Source organism: Lepidochelys kempii, chromosome 4 (genome assembly GCF_965140265.1).
Source record: "Lepidochelys kempii isolate rLepKem1 chromosome 4, rLepKem1.hap2, whole genome shotgun sequence".
NCBI lineage: Eukaryota > Metazoa > Chordata > Testudines > Cheloniidae > Lepidochelys > Lepidochelys kempii.
Genome location: NC_133259.1, coordinates 34,686,353 through 34,706,214, shown reverse-complemented (window position 1 = coordinate 34,706,214; position 19,862 = coordinate 34,686,353). Strand labels below are relative to the sequence as shown.

Below are 19,862 nucleotides of genomic sequence, written 5' to 3'. Positions count from 1 at the left end.
GGCTTTGGATCAGAACCTGTTTGGTGCTGGAATAACATACTACATTGGACAGTGGCATGGGTTGCAATTTGTGTGGCCAAATTCTTGACGCAGACAGTATTGAAGGAAATACCACCTCTGAATGCACTAGATTTGGAAATGACATGAACAATTTATACTAGACACTGTAATTTTCAAACCTAAATGCCTAATCTTGGACACCCATTTCCCTCTTTGGGCACTTAACTCTGAATTAGAAATGTGGATGTCTGTCTGTCAGTTTGGGGACCTGATTATGCATTGATGCTCACTAGTTAAATACCGAAGTTTGAAAACTGGGCCCTGTATTGTAATGTAGACTACACTGACTTGATGTGAATTACAATAAACCCTTTCAAAGTGTAAAGGGCTATTGCTCTTTTTGATTTTGGTTTTACAATATAATGCTACACTTCCCTAAGCACTAGTACACCCCAGGTACAACACCCGTCTGTGCAAGATAGCCCCAGTGAGGTTTCTCCTTCTGTGCTGTGGCTGGTAACACAGGCTAGAGCATCCCACTGAGGCACTAAAATATCTCAGCCGACTATCCCCTAACGCTGAGCCATCTGTTCTGTGCCAACTGGAGGTTAGGATAACTCTATGACCCTGCCACATAGCCAATATCACTCCTCCTTTCCGTGGGTAAAACAAGGAAGGATGGTACATTGCTTTTATTCTCAAACCATGCCTTTGGTTAACATCCTACCATGAATCATGGACAGACTTTTCCTTAAGCCCTCTGGGCTGTTAGGACCATGTACAGTATTAGCGTACAAGAAAATTAGGTCACTGCCAGTTGTAAACTTTTTTCCCCAGTACCAAATATATTTGGTTCCTGGTAGTTTTCTTCTCATGACTTCCTTTTGACTACTCCTTTCTTCTAAGAAGTAACAATAATTATAGAAATGAGAGAGAATAGGCGTATCACATAGCTATTTTGAATTAAAGACATTGAGAAGGTCTGTGCAGAGAGCTTAACTATTCAAGAAACTTATGCTCTAACTCATCATACAAGCATATAATCTTCAGGTAAAATACCTGTCAGATCGGCCTCCCTCCAAGCTGTACCTCAGATAGTTCATACCATCTAGGAACTGGCTGCTGGGCAAAGAGTCATCACCTAGTTCTTTCAAGTCCTCTGGCCTAAGGTATTCTCCTCCATCTCCAGTCATTGTGTCATCACCTTGAAACAAAACACAAACACAATCCACACAGATCAGTAAACTCACAAATCCCACATTATTTACAGATTGGGGTAGCATGTCAGCGGGATGGCACAAATAACTGGAAGGTAATTCCCACACGCACCACACTGCAAATTACGAGCAATTAATATACACTGACAAAACCGGCACATCAAGCAGGATAAAGCCCACATCAAAATCAAGACGAGTAAGCAATCAGTTTTTGTCGTCCATCTTTTGCCATTTTACAGATTTTCTGAAGGACTAATTTCTGTATCATTCTGTAGATTATCTTTTACTTTGGTTCCTGTAACGCTGATGCCAGCCAGCTACCAAGGTGGTAGGTGTCAGCTACAAACTGACACGCTCACAGCTGGAAGCCAGGCCAATTCACTTGTGTATTGGTATAGGTCAGAGGTGGGCAAACTACGGACTGCAAGCCACATCCAGCCTGCGGGACTATCCTGCCCGGCCCCTGAGCTCCCGGCTGGGGAGGCTAGCCCCTGGTCCCTCCCCTGCAGAGATGCTGCCATGCCGCGCTGCCAGCACTCTGGCCCGCCGCTCCTCCCGGTCAGTGCGGGCGGTGTGGCTGGCTCCAGCGGGGCTGCGAGCTCCTGCTGCTCTGAGCAGCTTGGTAAGGGGGTGGGGGGAGGGGTTTGGATAAGGGGTAGGGAGTCCCAGGGGGCAGTCAGGGGACAGGGGATGGTCGGATGGGGTAGAGGTTCTGGGGGGGGAGTCAGGGGACAGGGAGGGTTGGATAGGCATGGGAGTCCCGGAGCGGGGCTGGTGGGGGTGTGGATGGGGTCAGGGTACTCAGGGAGCAGGGCAGGTTGGATATGGGGTGGGGTTCTGGGGGGGCCTGTCAGGGAGCGGGGGTGTGGATAGGGGTCAGGGCACTCAGGGAACAGGGCAGGCTGGATACTGGGTGGGGTTCCGGGGGGCCTGTCAGGGGGCGGGGATGTGGATAGGGGTCGGGGCAGTGAGGGAATGGGGAACAGGGGGGTTGGACAGGGAGTGGGGTCCTGGGGGGGCAGTTAGGGGCGGGAGGTCCCAGGAGGGGGCAGTCAGGGGACAAGGAGCAGGGGGGTTGGATGGGTTGGAGGTTCTGAGGGGGCAGTCAGGGGGCAGATAGGGGGCGGGGTCCAGGCTGTTTGGGGAGGCTCAGCCTTCCTCACCCGGCCCTCCATACAGTTTTGCAAACCCAGTGTGGCCCTCGGGCCAAAAAGTTTGCCCACCCCTGGTATAGATCAAAGTGGTTGTTAAATAGATTCAAATGTGTTTGGTGTTTAAACCTCATGAAAACTAATGGGATGTTGCATGCGTAGTTATCACTTATCTGAATACTGTTAGAATGTAGTATCACACATTGACGTTGTATATCCCTATATCTAAGTGACTCATCAAACAGAAAGAAGCCGTGTAATGCAAATGAAGGACAGTAACAGGAAGGTGCTAATTATTGCGCTTTGCAAAGCAAATGGTCATTATGTATCATGATCAGAGATCAAAGACCCCTATCCACATCCCCGCCCCCTGACAGGCCCCCCGGAACCCCACCCAGTATCCAGCCTGCCCTGTTCCCTGAGTGCCCTGACCCCTATCCACACCCCCGCTCCCTGACAGGCCCCCCCAGAACCCCACCCCATATCCAACCTGCCCTGCTCCCTGAGTACCCTGACACTCAAAGAGGAATAACCATTATAAAATAAACCCCTAGTCTCTGTCTCAATAGGCCCAAGCAAGAGATCATTTAATAGCTAACCATTTTTTCTTTCACAGCTAGAGTGTGAAATCTAGAGTATGGAGATCATTTTGAAATGAGGGGGAGATATTGGCTAAATTTCTCTGCTGGTTTCCAATGCCTATCACAGCATGCACAGAAGAAAGGTATTATTGTATTATTGTTCCCTTTCTGTCAATAAGATTTTAGGAATTAGCTTTGGTATACTTACCAAATACTTCCTATGAATGTACATTTCTCTCTCTCTTTCTCATTGAGGCTTTTGACCTGCTTCTGTAAGTCATCCATACTTGGCTACATACAGAAAGCCAAATCTTGTTTTCAGTTATAAAATAGTAAATCCAGGGTAAGTGCATTCATTTCAGTGCAGGTTTTCTGGATTTACACTGGTGTAATGCGACAGCAGAATTTGGCCATGTGGCTTTAAAGTATAATAAAGTATTTATAAATTGTGTTTCTTCATTCTAACCAAGATTTTACATCCTCCACCTCCTGCTATTAGATAATTTTGGAAGGCCCTATGTTTTCCACTACGTAATACACAACGGCTCTTATGTCAGCAGTGAATTTAGCCCTGACTAGTCTGCTCAACCTTTTTCTCACACACATTAACTAGGCTTGGAAAGATTAGATTTTTATTAGTACATGTCATTTCTCCACACACACAAAAATGGTTGAAAAAATATTTCCAGTACTGATAATCAACATTTACAGACAGGCAAACTAAGAAAAATACTGCTTGAGAACTTATCAGAGTTTAAGGATATGTATTCTGTATATTTTGATGTGAGATGTTGAGAAGTTGTGTTTTAAAGCTTTAATTATTTGAATCTCAGTATCTACAGTCTTTAAGCAATTTTTGTCTGACCCTCCCCAATGTCTGACCCATTCCACAATTTCTCACAACTGTGAAAATTTAAATCAGTAATAGAAAAAACTGCTTAAAATAAATACTATGATAAAAAAGTAAAAATCTAATTCTGCCAAGCCTACACATAATCAAATAATACTCCCATTACTTTAATGCTGCTATAGAAGGCACTTGAATATCTGATGTGATTCAGTGAGGAACATTCTTGAGAAGAAGCTACAAAGCAGCATTTTAGCATTGTTTACAGAAAAGGTCATAGAAGGTACTAGGCAACCTTTCAATATGTTTATCACAACGCAATTCCAGGCAGGTGCAGCCATAATGTATTTTGAACAAAGAATATACCTACAGCATTATATAATTACAATAATCATGTCATAATCAAACTAACATTTGATTATTTCAATTTCTGATGTGAATATAAGTTTGATATATAAAGGTAATTGTGTTGATGAAATATACTTAGATTTCTGCAAGGCATTTGACTTGGATACCACAGACATTTTGATAAAAAAACTAAAACACAAAATTAACATGGCATACATTAATTGGATTAAAAATTGGCTAACTAATAGGTCTCAAAACGTAATTGTACAGGGAATCATCACTGAGCTTTGAGTGGGTTCCCACAGGGATTAGTTCTTGATCCTCGGACATTTAACATTTTTATCAATGACCTGCAAGAGTACATAAAATCATCATTGATAAAGTTTGCAGATGACACAAAGATTGGAGGACTGGTAAATAATGAAAAGTATACATCATTGATACAGAGCTATCTGGATCACTTGGTAAATTGGGCTAAAGTAAACAATGTGTTTTACTATGGTTAACTGTAAATGTATACATCTGGGAACAGAGAGTGTAGGCTATACTTGCAGGATGAGGGACTCTATCCTGGGAAGTAGTGACTCAGAAAAAGATTTGGATGTCATGGTGGATAATCAGCTCAATATGAGTTCCCAGTGCAACACTGTAGACAAATTGGCTAATGCAATCCTTGAATGGGATTGCCTTAAATAGGGCAATCTTGAGTAAGGGAAGAGAAGTTATTTCAACTCCATATTTGGCACTGGTGTGACTACTGCTGGAATACTGCATCCAGTTCTGGTGTTCACAATTCAAGAACGATGTTGATAAATTGGAGAGAGCTCAGAGAAGGGCTACAAGAATGATTACAGGACTAGAAAATATGTCTTATAGTAATAGACTCAAGGAGCTCAATCTATTTAGTTTAACAAAGAGAAAGTTTAGGGGTGACCAGATCACAGTTTATAAATGGGGGACAAATATTTGGTAATGGTCTCTTCAGTCTAGCAGACCAAGATATAACAAAATCCAATGGCTAGACGTTGAAGCTAGACAAATTCAGAGTGGAAATACAATGAAAATTTTTAACATTGAGAGTAATCAACCATTTGAACAATCTACCAAGGGTTGTGGTGGATTCTCTATCACTAGCAATTTTTAAATCAAGATTTTTTTTTAATAATATGCTTCGTTTGAAAAGGAATTATTTTGGGGAAGTTCTATGGCCTGTATTATAGAGGAGGTCAGACTAGAAACTAGAGGATCACAATGGTCCCTTCTGTCCTTGAAATATATGAATCTATGAATAATAATATTGCTCTTACATAGAACTTTCAATCCATAGATCTATAAGTGCCATACAAAGGAATATATCACTATTCCCAATTTACAGATGGGGAAACCGAGGCACAAGAAAGTGAAGTGACTTCCCTAAGGTCACACAAATAGGTCAGTGGCAGATCCTGTAATAGAACCCAGGGTTGTTGATTCCCACTTCAGTGCCTAAACAAAACAGTAATACCTCATTAGCTCTTGTCAACTCTTCTTGCATATGGCAATATTATGGCCACGTTCATTAAATGGTTTCAATATTTCACATACTCAAGTTTAGTGTATGCTACAAAAACGAATGAAGAAACCTTTTTATTGGTGCATTTCTCTTATGAGAAATAGGATTTTCAGTTTATAAATTCCTAGGAAGCCACTTTTCTTTTAATCAGGAATCTGGCGGAATAGGTTATGGATTAACTCTGAGCTTTTATGAAATCTAAAGTCACATTTTTCTTGTGCTTCAATGATGAGTTACTTCTACAGATTAAATGAAATCACTTTATCACTAATCCATGTTCATGAAGGGATATGAAACCCCACTCTCCCATGGTTATTATTACTTTGAGTAAGTATGAAATCCATAGGACTCCTTGAGAGTAAGGGACTACTCTGTGTGCGTACAGATGGAACAATTTGGCCTTTAGTGACTAAAACATGTAGCGATTTAATGCATATTACGGTACTTATAGATGTAGAGGACATATGTTACTTTCAGCCTATATGATTAAGCTATTTCTGTTTTTAGCAATGCTTTAGCAAATTCATTATTCTAATGATCCTCTTCTTTAGATGACTAGTATTTGTTGATGTTTAAAAGAATGACACAATGACAACACAAATTTATTTCTAAAGCAAAGATGGGATAGAATCTTTTGTAATTTGTTAGACAGTAAACACTAGGGGTTTATTTTATAATGGTTATTCCTCTTTGAGTGCTGTTATTCTAAGGCTGATTTCTGGGACTATTTCTTCTACACATAAAAAATCATACCCTGGCATTTTATATTTTCTTATCCCCTTTCCTCAAACAAAAATGAACTTTATTTAATCAATGTCAAAATACAAAATGATGCCATGATCTAGTCCAATGGAAACAGAATTGAGAATTAGGAGTTGCTTTCTCTGACATAAACTCACTGCAGTTCCTTGGTTTAAGTTCTTTTACTTTTCCGCCTCAGTTCCCCTATCTATACAATAGGGATGACAACAGTTAAAATCTCTGTCTTGAGGGAGTTTTGAGCAAAAATTAATTACTGTCCGTAGAAACATTTAAACATGTATAGCATTAAAATAAGTGCTAAGTATTTTATTATAATTATTATTACTTTAAGTGGGGCAAAAATAACATATAAGTAATGGCTGCATAGTAATAATGACATTACTCATCAATTATCTGAAGGGAAAAAAAGTTCTCTCTTCTCAGTTGTCTAGAATGTCTTGCCTCATCAACATTCATCTTCAAGGACCCAGTCCTGCAAAAGCTTATGCACATGGTTCACTTTACAGCTATGAGTAGCCCCATTGATTACACATAACATTAAGCACATGTGTAAGTCTTTCCAGGATCAGGGCCTTGATCTGTCTGAACTTCTAGAAAGTCTCTCTCTATTTCTGTAGTATGTACAGCACTGATCATATTGCTGGTGCTAAACAAATAGTAATGATAATAAATATGGAGCAACTAATATTAGTCTTTAAGAAGCATTCCTTATTTTAGATTACAATTCAATTATGCAACATACTTGATTTCAACCTGGGTTGTAACAAAAAGTCTTAGGTCCTGATATCAAGCTTGTGAGGCAGGTAAACACTCACTGATGCCAATGGATATTTTGCCTGTGTAGGTCTATGTAACGGGGCCCTTTGTGGTAATGTAGTGGGATTTGTTCTTTGATGTAATAGTGTTATCAACTGCAAAAGTTTCCATCTGTCACTCCCTTTGCTCCTTCAGTGCCTCCCTCTCACTGCTCCCTTTCTATCCATTCCACTTTCTATCTTCCACTCATGACTTCACTTTCTGCCATGCTAGCCTGACTTTGGAACTCCCTGGCCTTCTGATGCAAAAGATGACTACCTTTCTTCATTCAAATCTTGCCTAACATTCACTCTTTCTGCCAAACCTATTGATGGCGACCCATCTGAGAGTCATCACACCACACGTGTCTGCATTTCCATCTTTCGCTCTGTTTTATACAACACCAACCACATATTTCCGGTGCTTAAAAATACATGATACAAACCATGATGTTTATTTAAAAATAAACAGAAACCAATTTAACATACAAACACAAAATACCTAGCCTACTGCCTCTATGTGAATAACAATGCTGCCCTCAGCACTAAACTCTTGCAGATATTCTCAAGAGCAAAAGATCCCCAGTAGGACTCTTGCTGCTAAACGTACAAACTACTGGGTGAAAATTACCAAAGACCAAGTGGGAGCCCAATGGACCCACATACAGTGGAAGCCTCGCCCCAACACTGAGACATTTAAAACCTGAACAATAGCAAACATCCTCCAGGAAACAATCCAGGGAGATGAATGGACTAGATGGCTTTTTTGATTTTACATCATTTGACATTGGATATTGCATCTGAATTATTATTCATAAATGAATATTATATTGTTAATATAGTATTACAGTCATAAACAAAACCACTGCTTCACAGGAAAAATACCAAATAACAAACTCCTCCCATAAATAGGCTCCACAGTGGGGCTCTGAAATATTAACTTGCTCAAGTATTCCTGTCATGTTCAACTTTTTAACTATATGATTAAAGTTAGAAGGTTTAGTGTGTCACATTTATTTATTCAGAAATATATCTTGTCAGTGTAATACAACTAAGGGTAAGATCTGCAAGAACCTTACTGCTAGTCTCTTACAGACAATCCACAATTATGAAAAGCCTGAGTCTCTGTAATAAAAGGTCTCTGTCTTTTGGCCTCCAGCGACTTTAATTTCCTCTTATAGTCACCACCCACAACAACAAGTTTGCATACCCCCAAAATGCTTTTGCCCCCAAGAATGGATTTTATAAGCAGGGTGACATGAAGTGCAATCATTGTGATCATTCTGCTCAGTGATCAGCAGTATGGTCACAGAGGCAGCATTGGCATAAATGCTTAGTATAGCGCCTATGCCCTGAGAGGATATGTAGAAGAGGGCTGATTTCCAGTCTGCTAGCTTTTTGATAAACTCTGTTTGTTGGCTGGTGACAAGAAAACCCAGAATGTTAAGATAATAATCTGGAGGGAATTAGTCATGCCAAAAGGCCACAATAAGTGCTGTCAAATAATGAATGGTACAGTTAAAATTGCCTTCGGATTTTCTGGCTTCTCCATACAGAAAAATACACACAGACATGCTCTCAAAAGTAACAACATGCATCCGATGAAGTGAGCTGTAGCTCATGAAAGCTTATGCTCAGATAAATTGGTTAGTCTCTAAGGGCCACAAGAACTCCTTTTCTTTTAACATGGATCAGTATTAGGCACCCAGATTATGCAGATGCAGATCGTCTCAGCACAAAAATAAATACATAAAACCAAATTAAACAGAAACAGAAAAGTTTTTGTGTCTTACTCCAAGAACTCCTTCTAACAGCACCTGTGCCACTATATGCTTCCCCATCACTGAGGCGTTCATCATCAGAGTGTTTAAAGGCTGCACAACATACAAGTTAGCTTGAGAAAAGGGGATAGCCAGTAACTAGCTCCTCCAGATACAGCAGTGGAAAGCCATGCTGTGCTTTGCAGATTAAAAGAGGACTGAATGGTAGCTTACATGAACAAAGGGGATAGAAAAATATAAACATAATGCTGTAATTGTTAAAGGCCTTATTTTGTCACTCATGAGTAGTCCCATTCGGATTGTTCAAGGAGTAAAGTGCTGCTCAAAGGGAATAGAGGTGGCAGAGTCAGGCCTTAGAGATATAATTGCATTGATTACATTGCAGAGAAGCCTAACATATTCTTGACTGCATATAGATTTGAATGCTTGTTGATTTATGGCCTGCTGTCTTGTTAAGCATGGGCAAATTGACAAAAGAAATCAAATATCTGTAGTTCAACACACAAATTAGACACAGGATAAATTTTAAAAATTGCCTAAGTAATTTAGCAGCCTAACAGCCATCTCAAAAGGGTATCTAGGCACTTAGGAACCCAAATCCTATTGACTTTCTATGAGACTTAATCTTTCAAGTCACTTTTAAAATTGTAATTTAGGTTCCTAAATCTCTTAGGCACTCACAATCAGGACAATTCCCATCAGACAATAAGAATCAGCAGATATGCCATGCATAAAATATCATTACTATAGAATTATTCAGCATTTCAGATAGAAAAAGAATCTATAAGTATCATCTGTAAGTATATCCACCATTCGTCCAGAAGTCACAGTATTTTAAATTTGTCAACTATTCTTTCATAAACTATTAAAAATGTATCCCCCAAAGCTAGCTTGCTTATTTCTATTCAGTATAAACTGCCCAAAGGTAATAATCCCAGATCAATTTCACAGATGTTTTCTTGGGACTAAGCTAAGTGATATAACATACACCTTCAGTCAGCAGATGGGGTTAAATCTGAAAGGGTGCCAATAGCCTCAGTGTGTTGTTACTTTATGTCATGCTCTATGAATCTGTGGTCAGCAAGTGCCAAAAGGCCTTCAAGGTAACAGTTTCGTCTCCTTCAGACATATGCATCTTTACCTAATGTTTCCAATTAAACAAAGATCCCTGTCTATTTCTCTGATATGCATATCTGATACAGGTGGACCTGATCCAAAATGTTCAGCGCCTCAAACCTCTCTTTATAGTGGGTAAGTGCACCTTTGGAAAAGCTTTATATATGAATTTTAAACTCCCATGTTTGAAAGTGTTTAGACTTCAGAATTTGGTTCTGACCATTACAAACATACAAGACATTTGGATCTAGAGTTTTTGGATTGGGGTCATCTTTAATGCCTCTATTCAAATCTTGTAGCCAAAAAGGCATTAAATCAAGGACTTTAAACAGCACACGATTTCAAGAATTGAAGCAGCTTAATTCTATACTGTAGGTGGCGTAAAAGACACTAAACAAGGAAATTTAAGTTGCTCACCTTCCTCATCTGAAACATCCAGGACCTCGGTCATCGTCTCAGGTACATTCAGCTTGTGTTTCTCAGTCACAGTCTGCAGAAACAGAATAATCATCTCTCAAGTTAAGCATCAAGAAAAATAGCAGACATTTATCAGGGTATTTTCAACAACAGCTGCAGTTCAATCTGTTCAGACATTTTACAATGCTGTCTCTTCCCTCTGATTTTATTTTTCAGGGTGTAATCTTTACCATTGTTGCTCTTGCTTTCTATTTGTGCTACAGCAAATGATCATTTATTCTGAAAAAAAATACAAAAAGCACATATATAAATAGATGATGTATGTAGAGTAACTCAGATCAGTGCTTCCAGGATGGTTCTAAATTGAATTAGGTAACGTCTAGAATTAGGTAACGTCTACAGAAGAACCATAGAAAGTTGTATGGGACATATGGAAATTATTGTAAAGCATTTGGAAATTAAGCTATGAATGATGTGAAATATTTAAACTGAAAAAGATGAAGAGTATTTAGAAAGAGCATATGATGCATTTCTTACTTGAAATAGCAATGTGTATTAATGTTACTCTTTTCATAATTATTACAAATCACCCTATATCTTGGAGTGAATGTACATGGTGATTTACACACACACAAATTCAGACATATCACCTGCACCAAATAGCTTACAAGATTAGTTATACAAGGCAAAACCACCAGAGACAATACATGATAGCAACAGTTCCGGTAAGGGTGAGCATGGGGGTTATTAGAAAACAGATTTTTAGAATCAGTGACTTTGCATGAAGGACTCAAAGAGGAAGATAGAAGGTACTTGGCCATGCAGTGAGACTGGGAGAGTGAGGGAGACTGATTCAACAAAGGGAGCATCACCTTAGCATAAGGTCATGTGTGGGTCAAGGACATGAAGAAAGCAATAAGAAGAGAGCGTTGTGAGGAGAGTGGGGCATGAAAGGGTTCTGTGGAGAAATGACAGCAGGTATGTTCTATGGATGGAGACAAGACGACAAGTCAATGAATTCAAGAGGAATTCCATGGTCAGAACAGCACTAGCTAATATACAACCACTCCATGGCCACAATCCACTCTGCAACCAGCCTGTAGAACTGGATATCTGTGAAGGAGGGTTTACACTTCATGTCTTAAGGTGTGTAACAGTGGATGTAACCCAGAGGTGGGCAAACTATGGCCTGTGGGCCACATCCGGCCCATGGAACCGTCCTGCCTAGCCCCTGAGCTCCTGGCTGGGGAGGCTAGCCCTCGGCCCCTCCCCTGCTGTCCTCCTTCCCCGCAGCCTCACCTTGCTGCCAGTGCTCTGGCCCGCTGCTCCTCCCGGGCAGCGCATTGGCGTGGCTGCGAGCTCCTGCTGATCTGAGCAGCATAGTAAGGGGGGTTGGTTACGGTGAAGGAGGTCTCGGGGGGCAGTCAGCAGGGAACAGGGGGCAGAGGTTCTGGGGGGGGGCCGTCACGGGACGGGGAACAGGGCTGGGTTGGATAAGTGTGGGAGTCCCGCGGGGCCTGTCAGGGGGCAGGGGTGTGATGATAGGGGTTGGGAGAGTCAGGGGACAGGGAGCCTGGGGCGGCTGGATGGGGATGAGGTCCCAGGGGGATGTTAGGGGCGGGCGTGTGGATAGGGGTCAGGGCAGTCAGGGGACAGGGAGCAGCAGGGTTGGATAAGGGGTGGGGTCAGAGGTGAAAGTAAGCCGGTACGCCCCAGTATGGCGTACCGGCAAGAGCTGGTGCACCGTAGTGGGGCAGCCTGGCTTCCCCAGGGGGAAATTTAAAGGGCCTGGGGCACCCAGCAGTGGCTGGAGCCCCAGGCCCTTTAAGTTGCCTCCAGAGCCCTGCTGCTGGAGCCCTGGGGTAGCGGCTGTGGGGCTCCGGTGGCTATTTAAAGGGCTCGGGGCTCCCCTGCTTCTACCACCCGGCCCTTTAAATAGCCACTGGAGCCCCGCTGCCACTACTCCAGAGCTCCGGGGACTATTTAAAGGACCAGGACAGTAGAAGCAGGGGAGCCGCAGGCCCTTTAAATAGCCCCCAGAGCCCTAGGGTAGCGGGGGCTCCAGGGGCTATTTAAAGGGTTGGGGCTCCAGCTGCCTCTGCCGCCCTGGTCCTCTAAATAGCCCCCGGAGCCCTGCACTGCTGCTGCTACCCTGGTGGGGGGGGAGGATGAGAAAGAGGGGGTGCATTTACCTTACAGGGTGGGCTAGGGCTGGCTCTGACCCCCTCAGACCTGCCCCTTCCAGGGGCGAGCTGGCCCCAGTGTACCGGTAAGTCACTTGACTTACTTTCACCCCGGGTGGGGTCCTGGGAGGGGGTGGTCAGGGGACAAGGAGCGGGGGGGTTGGATGGGTAGGGGGTTCTGAGGTGGGCAGTCAGGGGGTGGGAAGTGGGAAGGGCGGATAGGGGGCAGGAGTCAGGCTCTTTGGGGAGGCACAGCCTTCCCTACCCGGCCCTCCATACAATATCATAACCCTAATGTGGCCCTGGGACCAAAAAGTTTGCCCACCCCAATGTAACCCCTTTGTACACAGGGGAGTGTCAGGAGACAGTATGTCTGTTGAAGCTCTCACAGGAATAGTTAACCACTGCTTCACTCTCAGTTCTGGCCAGTACCCTAAAAAGCATAAATGAACCCCAGACGTGGAAGTAGCAAAACAACATATAACTCTTGTAATATTTATTGAGGGATGAACCTTGAAGCCCCTACTCAATTCATGCTCAGGCAAAACTCCCACTGAGGTCAATGGCGATTTTGCCTGAGTAAAAACTGAGTGAGGACTTCCAGATCTGGTGCTGTATTTCCATACTTCTAGCAAGCCAGTGAAGAAGACAGCACTATTCATTATTATGATGCTTTTCTATACATATCAACACGTCTCATCATTGCTGAATCTGTGAATACTGGTAATTTGTCTAAGTTTAAGTGTCTAAAATGCATTAACTGCAGACAATCCGTTTCAATTTACCTTCCTACAGTTTGTACGTGGGCAGGACAGAGAGTGGGCAAAAATGGTTGCCTGCAATCTCAGTTATTCATCTTTAATTACATCTTAACCATGATTCAAGGAATTAACAAGTATGGTTTTCAATGCATGTGTTACGTGTTCCAAGCTCTTTTGTACTCATTACATTCCTCAGCCAATTCTTCGACTCTTTTTATCACTCCCCTAGAAAGGTCAGACAGCAGTAGGGAATCTGAGCCAGCTGAAGCAGACTGAACTCAAACAGCAGTGCAGGTGACCTCAACCTCCTTCTTTGTAGCAATAAAAGCAATGAATTAAGAACTAAGTGCTAAATAAACAAAAAGACTGACACTCTACAAATGGAATAAGGTGAGAAGGAGGACAGTATATTCTTCAAGTGATGGGCAAAGCACTGTGTGTGTACCTCAGTTGTTAAAAAGACGAGAAAGTAACCCAAATGCTGTACTGCTGCTGTGTATGAGCACTGAATAAAATAGCCAAGAACTCAACAAACAAACAGAGAGGGAGAGCTCTGAGGAAAAGAGAAAAAATGGAATTGCCTAGAAAAAAATTAAGTAAGAGTCAGATATGAAAACTCTTAAGAAGTTTATCTCTGTCTACAATAAATGCAACAGACCATTCATTCATTGGGCCCAAATCCCAGTTCTCATACTGAACTCAGGAATAAGAGACAAGCACAGGAGAACAACACAGAGGTGAGAGTTAGAATTCTCTGGCCAACAGCTTCTGGATCTCAGCACTTCAGTAGTGTCAACATTAATTGGAGAAGGAATCATAATTCAAGATGGGATTTAATCTATTTAAACAAAATGCCCCCCATTTGGGGTAGGGCCAGTGGTGTTTGTAGGACGACAACTAATTAAAATACCAAAATAGAATCAGTATGTTAATATACAGTATAAGAGTAATAGCATACTGTATACATGGTACCCCTGCCAATATCTAGTTATATCAGATAAGTGGACACAAAATATGGTGACAGCCTATTGGGGCTCTAAAATTTGTTTTACTTAGGAAAAAATCCCATCAGATCAATGTTAAGTTTATCAATATATAGTCTGAGACATAGGCCATGGTGCATAAACATGATCAATACCTATATATTTGTCTGTTTATTACTCTTACACAACACCAGCATTAGCACTCACAACCACATTTATACTTAGTAGGTTTGCCAGGCGTCTGGTTTTCGACTGGAAAGCCCAGTCAAAAGGGGACCCTGGTGACTTTGGTCAGCTCTGCTGATCGGGCCGTTACAAGTCCAGTAGGCGGTGCAGCATGGCTAAGACAGGCTCTGCCTGTCCTGGCTCTGCAAAGCTCTGCGAAAGCGGCCGGCTTGTCCAGCCCCTAGGTGCTGGGGTGATCAGGGAAGCTCCGTGTGCTTTCCCTGCCCCCACTGGCCAGGAACTGCGGCGAATGGGAGCCTGTGGGTGCGGGTAGCGCTCACCATGCAGAGTCACCTGGCCGCGTCTCCACCTAGGGGCTAGACATGGAAGCTGCTTCCAGGAGCAGTGCTGAGCCAGGGCAGGCAAGGATCCTGCCTTAGCCACGCTGTACCGCCGACCGTGAGCCGCCTGAGGTAAGTGCTGCCCAGCCAGAGCCTGCAACCCGAGCCTCCTGCCCCATGTCAGAACCCGCTCCCACACCCTAACTCTCTCCCAGAACCCACACCCCAACCCCCTCCCCCAGCCTGGAACCCCCTCCTGCAGCCTGAACTGCACATTTCTGGCCCCACCCCGGAACCCAGCTACAGCCCTCACCCCCTCCCACACCCCAACCCCCTGTCCCAGCCCAGTGAAAACGCTTGAGGGTGGGGGAGAGCAAGCGACAGTGGGAGGGGGGCTGGAGTGAGTGAGTGGGGGCGAGGCCTCAGGACAGGGTGTTCGGTTTTGTGCCATTAGAAAGTTGGCAGCCCTAATGCTTAGTGAGACATATAAGCTCAAAGAACCTATAGCTAGGCACCCAAATCCATATTTAGCATCCTCAGTGACCTGATATTTTAGAGTTGTTGAACACATTCCACTCCCTCTAAAACTCATTGGGTGCTTAGTACCTGTGAAAATCTGGCCACTTGTGTATGCACTTAACATTAGACATCTGCATTTGAAAATCTGGCTGTAAGACCAGATTTTCAGAAGCTTCACCACAGACATACATGTATATATTTGTGCGCCTGCTTTGCATATTCAACAGGAATACAGATCAAATGTTCTAGATACTGTGTGTAAATGATCATTTGTCCATACACAGACTGTACTTACCGGTACATGTGCCTCCAAACTTCACTGTAGAGTTAAACATCTGAAAATCAGGTTTATTTTTTTATACACTGCATGTCGCAATTGGTTATTTTAAATGTAAACCCCTAAGTTTGAGCATTGCACAATATCTCAAATATTGAGCCAAATCCTGCCTTTGATGTGTAGACGGAGTATCAGTATTGCACAGCAATGCCCCCTTTGTGTTTCTGGGTCTCCTTGGCACAAACATATTAGTTAATTCTGACATCCTACAACGTATCAATTATAGCTCCCCTGACTCTAACTCTTCTACCTGGAGTTGCCACTATATTTAACAATGGAATGAAGAACCATTAATTACCACCCAGTTTTAAAAAGGATGAGGATCTGTGGACAGTTTAATGGCCCCAGTATAACATGGAGTTTAAAATGCTGAGGCATATGTGGTCTCTGCGGTAGTTGCACTGATATGGTATTGCTCTGGTAAATCATACACTACCTAAAGCTAATTTATGTATCACAAAATATTTGTTTCTACCAACTACATTGAAATGTGTACACAAATTAACTGTTGCTCTGAAGCAGCTTAACAATTTAAATTTGTCACTTTGGGACCTGCAAAGTATAAATCAGAAGGCAGGACAAACATTTTTTTTAAAAGAAATCACAAGTGTTCTGTAGCATAAGAACCAACCGTGCTTCCATGCTACCTGCTTTCCATTATATATGTCAATCCTTCTCTACACAGGGGACTTGACTCTCTTCTCGGTATCATTGCTTTATATTCTGGGAGCCCCACTCACGTCAGTAGTGTTATTCTGATGTAAACGAGAGGGAAATGAGACTCTGCACATTTACAGTAGGCCAAGGGCCTTTGGAAGCAATTGTTCCATATATAAACCAGGATTGGAGATTCCTCTTCTTTGGGAATGTCAGTGACTTGCATATTAATAGAGCATTGGATTGTCTAACATTCTCCGTGCAGCACTCAGTTGTATCACTGATCTTAGTCAGGGCCTTGAAGAATAAAATACCTATTGTGACTGTAATGGCAATGTATCTTTTTCAGTGTTGAATGTTATATTGTATTAGCAATATCAACCTCACCACCTGGAAAACTCAATTGCAGGGGGCAACCACAATTTATCCTTCCTTTTTGGCAATAGTTCCAAAAGCTCTTTAACCAACCAAATAATCTCTTTAAGACGATACAGAGACCACATTACCTGCATACACCAAAGCGGCATTTGAGGGCCGAGTCAAATTCATCTCTGGCAAACTCTATCTATGTCAGGCGTAGTTCACCAGGGATGAATTTGCCCACAAGACTTTTTAAACACTGTTTCTCTCTTGTTTGAATTTGCATATTGCGTATGCAGATACACTAAAAGAAATAGGATTTCTTGTACAGAAACCTTTAGGTTCAACAAATGTTTGATTCAGCCCAAAGATAAATGCCTCAAGCATCTGCCACGTCTGGAGGAAAAGTCCACTGCTCACATATATATTATACGGTTTTTTAAAAATCTTTTATCCAAAATAACTAAATCAAAGTTATGTATTTCAAAAGTGTTTATAAATTTCCTTTTTCATACTGCAATTCATATTATTTAATATTTACTTTGTTGTGGTACCTGGACAGCCACTGATAGCAGGGTGTTGCTGGGTGTTATATAAATACAATGGAAGATTCAACAAGTGGATGTAAAAGACATGAAAGGGAAATGAGAAAAGGAAGATGAGGAAAACAGAAGGGGGGGGGGTTACACAGGCTACATAAGTCAGTTTTGAAAATGGACTTAATTACTTTTGACAAATGTTACCCAGAGAGAGGGAGAATAAACTCACACACCATACAAATATGTACTTGTATGTCTGTTACAAGAGTAAATAAATAAATATCAGCAAAAGCAAATACTCCATATTTATTAAGATTCTTCTGGAAATTGACTCAAATTTGGAGAAGAAAACTAAGCCTGTTTCTCATAGTTCATTAATAAACCATAGCTCACTCTATTTATAACATCATGTCAAGCCAATTTTGTTCCATCTTACTCTGTTTATTTCAACAGGGACTTGCTGTCAGCATGCGATGTAAAAGCAAAATTGTTTTCCTCTCTCTTGTTCATTGCCCGCCCTCCCCATTGTGGTGCGTGTTCTTGGCTTATAACATATGGTAGCATCTTTTCACTAATTTTTGGATTTATCATTATGGGGCCTGTATGGGGTGCCTAATGCTTATAGCCTTTCTATTTTTATAATGTTTTATGCTTTAAAAAATAAACATTGTCCTTATAAGTTTTCACAGTAAAAGACAGTAAAGCAAATTCATGCATAAAATGGTACCATTACTGCGTTCAGTGATACACAGCTTTTTGAAGGCCTCTTTTCTGACTTACTAAAACAGTGGCAGGCTGTAGCAATATGTGACCAGTGAGAGAGACCACCCCTCCCCCTTGTGTCTTGGCATCAGAATATAGCTGTCTTTCTGGTTAAAAACAACAGTTTGCATCTATTCTGACCAGGTAACTAAGTGGCTGGTTACCACTGTCCTCCCGAAAATTAAATTATTTTTTTAAAAAAAGAGTAAACAGAGTTTTGAAAAATGAAACTATTCCACAGGCATCAACTTGGCTCAACTCATGAGCCCCGAGAATCAAAATCCTAATTCCAGACAGTTGGAGGGCTGAGGAAGTGAGCTGGGATTTTTTTTACACTACAATAAAACTGGATCTATTTGTTCTGGAAGTGATTTGAGCAACCTGAGGATTTATGTGCTTCAGAGCTGCTAGTGAGCACCACTAAGTCTGGCACCCATTCATGGACTGCCATAGCCTGATTGCTAAGAAGCCTGCTGTGGTGGTTCTGCATCAGCAGGTGTCACAGAGGAAAGCGTATAAGTATAAGGAGAGACAGAAAAGAAGGAACTAGGATAATGGAAAAGAAAAATAGAGAAATGGGCCAGAACCTATACAAAGACTCCCAAACTTCAGGAAAGTTTAGATTTGCCGCTCAGGCCCTTCTCTAAAAAGTATATTCTGGTTTGAATACCTGCTATTTCAACAGTGTAAACTCAGATTTATAGAGCTATTTATATTAATTCTGTGTACTGTATGCACATCTATATGCACATCAATATATTTGCAACAACCAAGCAAAGGAGGGCCTTAAAAACTTAAACTAAAAAGAGGAAGAGAGAGGCAGAGGGAGTCTGAAGCAGTACAGCAGAGACAACATTATGAATAGAGAATGGAAGCATTAAAACACATCTAGTACTCACAGTTGTGGTGGTGGTGACCTCCTCTGTTACCACCTTCAGAGTATCGACCACTGAGATGTATCCCAAACGCCTTGCAATCGCTAAGGCAGTGTTACCATTCTGGAGAGAGGGAGAGAGAAATGAGAAGGAGGACTGTGATTTGAATCAGTGAGATCACTCTCAGCACTGCATGAGCCAGCATTTCCATCCAAAACAAGGCACAGCTTAGGAAAATCACTGAGTTTTACCATTACATCTGAATCTGTCTTTGTAACTTCTTTAAGACTATAGCCCTGATTACCATGGTAACACAACACACTTACATCTGCCTGCAATTCCTCATAAAAAATGTGTTGCATGCTTTAACCCTAAAGTTGTCAAATTTCACTACACATTATGTGCCTTGACTGCATTTTTTCCAAAAGCTCTATTATTTGGGAGGTTATTCAAAAACCATTAAAAAGTTTTAGGGTCTAACATCTGACAGACACAGTTCACATCTGCAGCAGGTACAATGCTCTCTCTGGGAATATATAACTTATGCAAAACCTCATGATGCAACAGGAAACAAAACAAAACAAGCTTCAAGTTTAGGACCTGGGGAGAATTCTTTTAATTTCAATGCCTATCTAAGCCATAAAAATAATTAGTATTTAGATAGCCCTTTTAATCTTCAATTAAAGAATTAATTAGCTAGTTAAACCCCAGAACACCCTTGTGATGTGGATAGGTATTATTTATTTATATAGGGCTAGACTGTTATATTCTCACTCACACTGAACCATATCTTACATCAGGAGCTGCGCCACTG

General features: G+C 41.8%; 1 protein-coding gene across 28 annotated transcripts in view; it reads right to left on the bottom strand.

Annotated features, from left to right (window-relative positions):
• The window catches only part of ANK2 (ankyrin 2), a 572,992-nt gene that overhangs the window by 83,277 nt on the left and 469,853 nt on the right, over nt 1-19,862 (bottom strand). For all 28 annotated transcript variants that reach the window (XR_012158530.1, XM_073340925.1, XM_073340929.1 and 25 more), the window contains 3 exons: nt 19,073-19,171; nt 10,567-10,639; nt 1,060-1,204 (listed from right to left, as the gene is read on the bottom strand). Coding sequence is in view for 27 of the 28 variants with exons in the window: in XM_073340925.1 (XP_073197026.1) it covers nt 1,060-1,204; nt 10,567-10,639; nt 19,073-19,171 (317 nt within the window). In the remaining variant the exon portion in view is untranslated. The remainder of the gene's footprint in view (nt 1-1,059; nt 1,205-10,566; nt 10,640-19,072; nt 19,172-19,862) is intronic.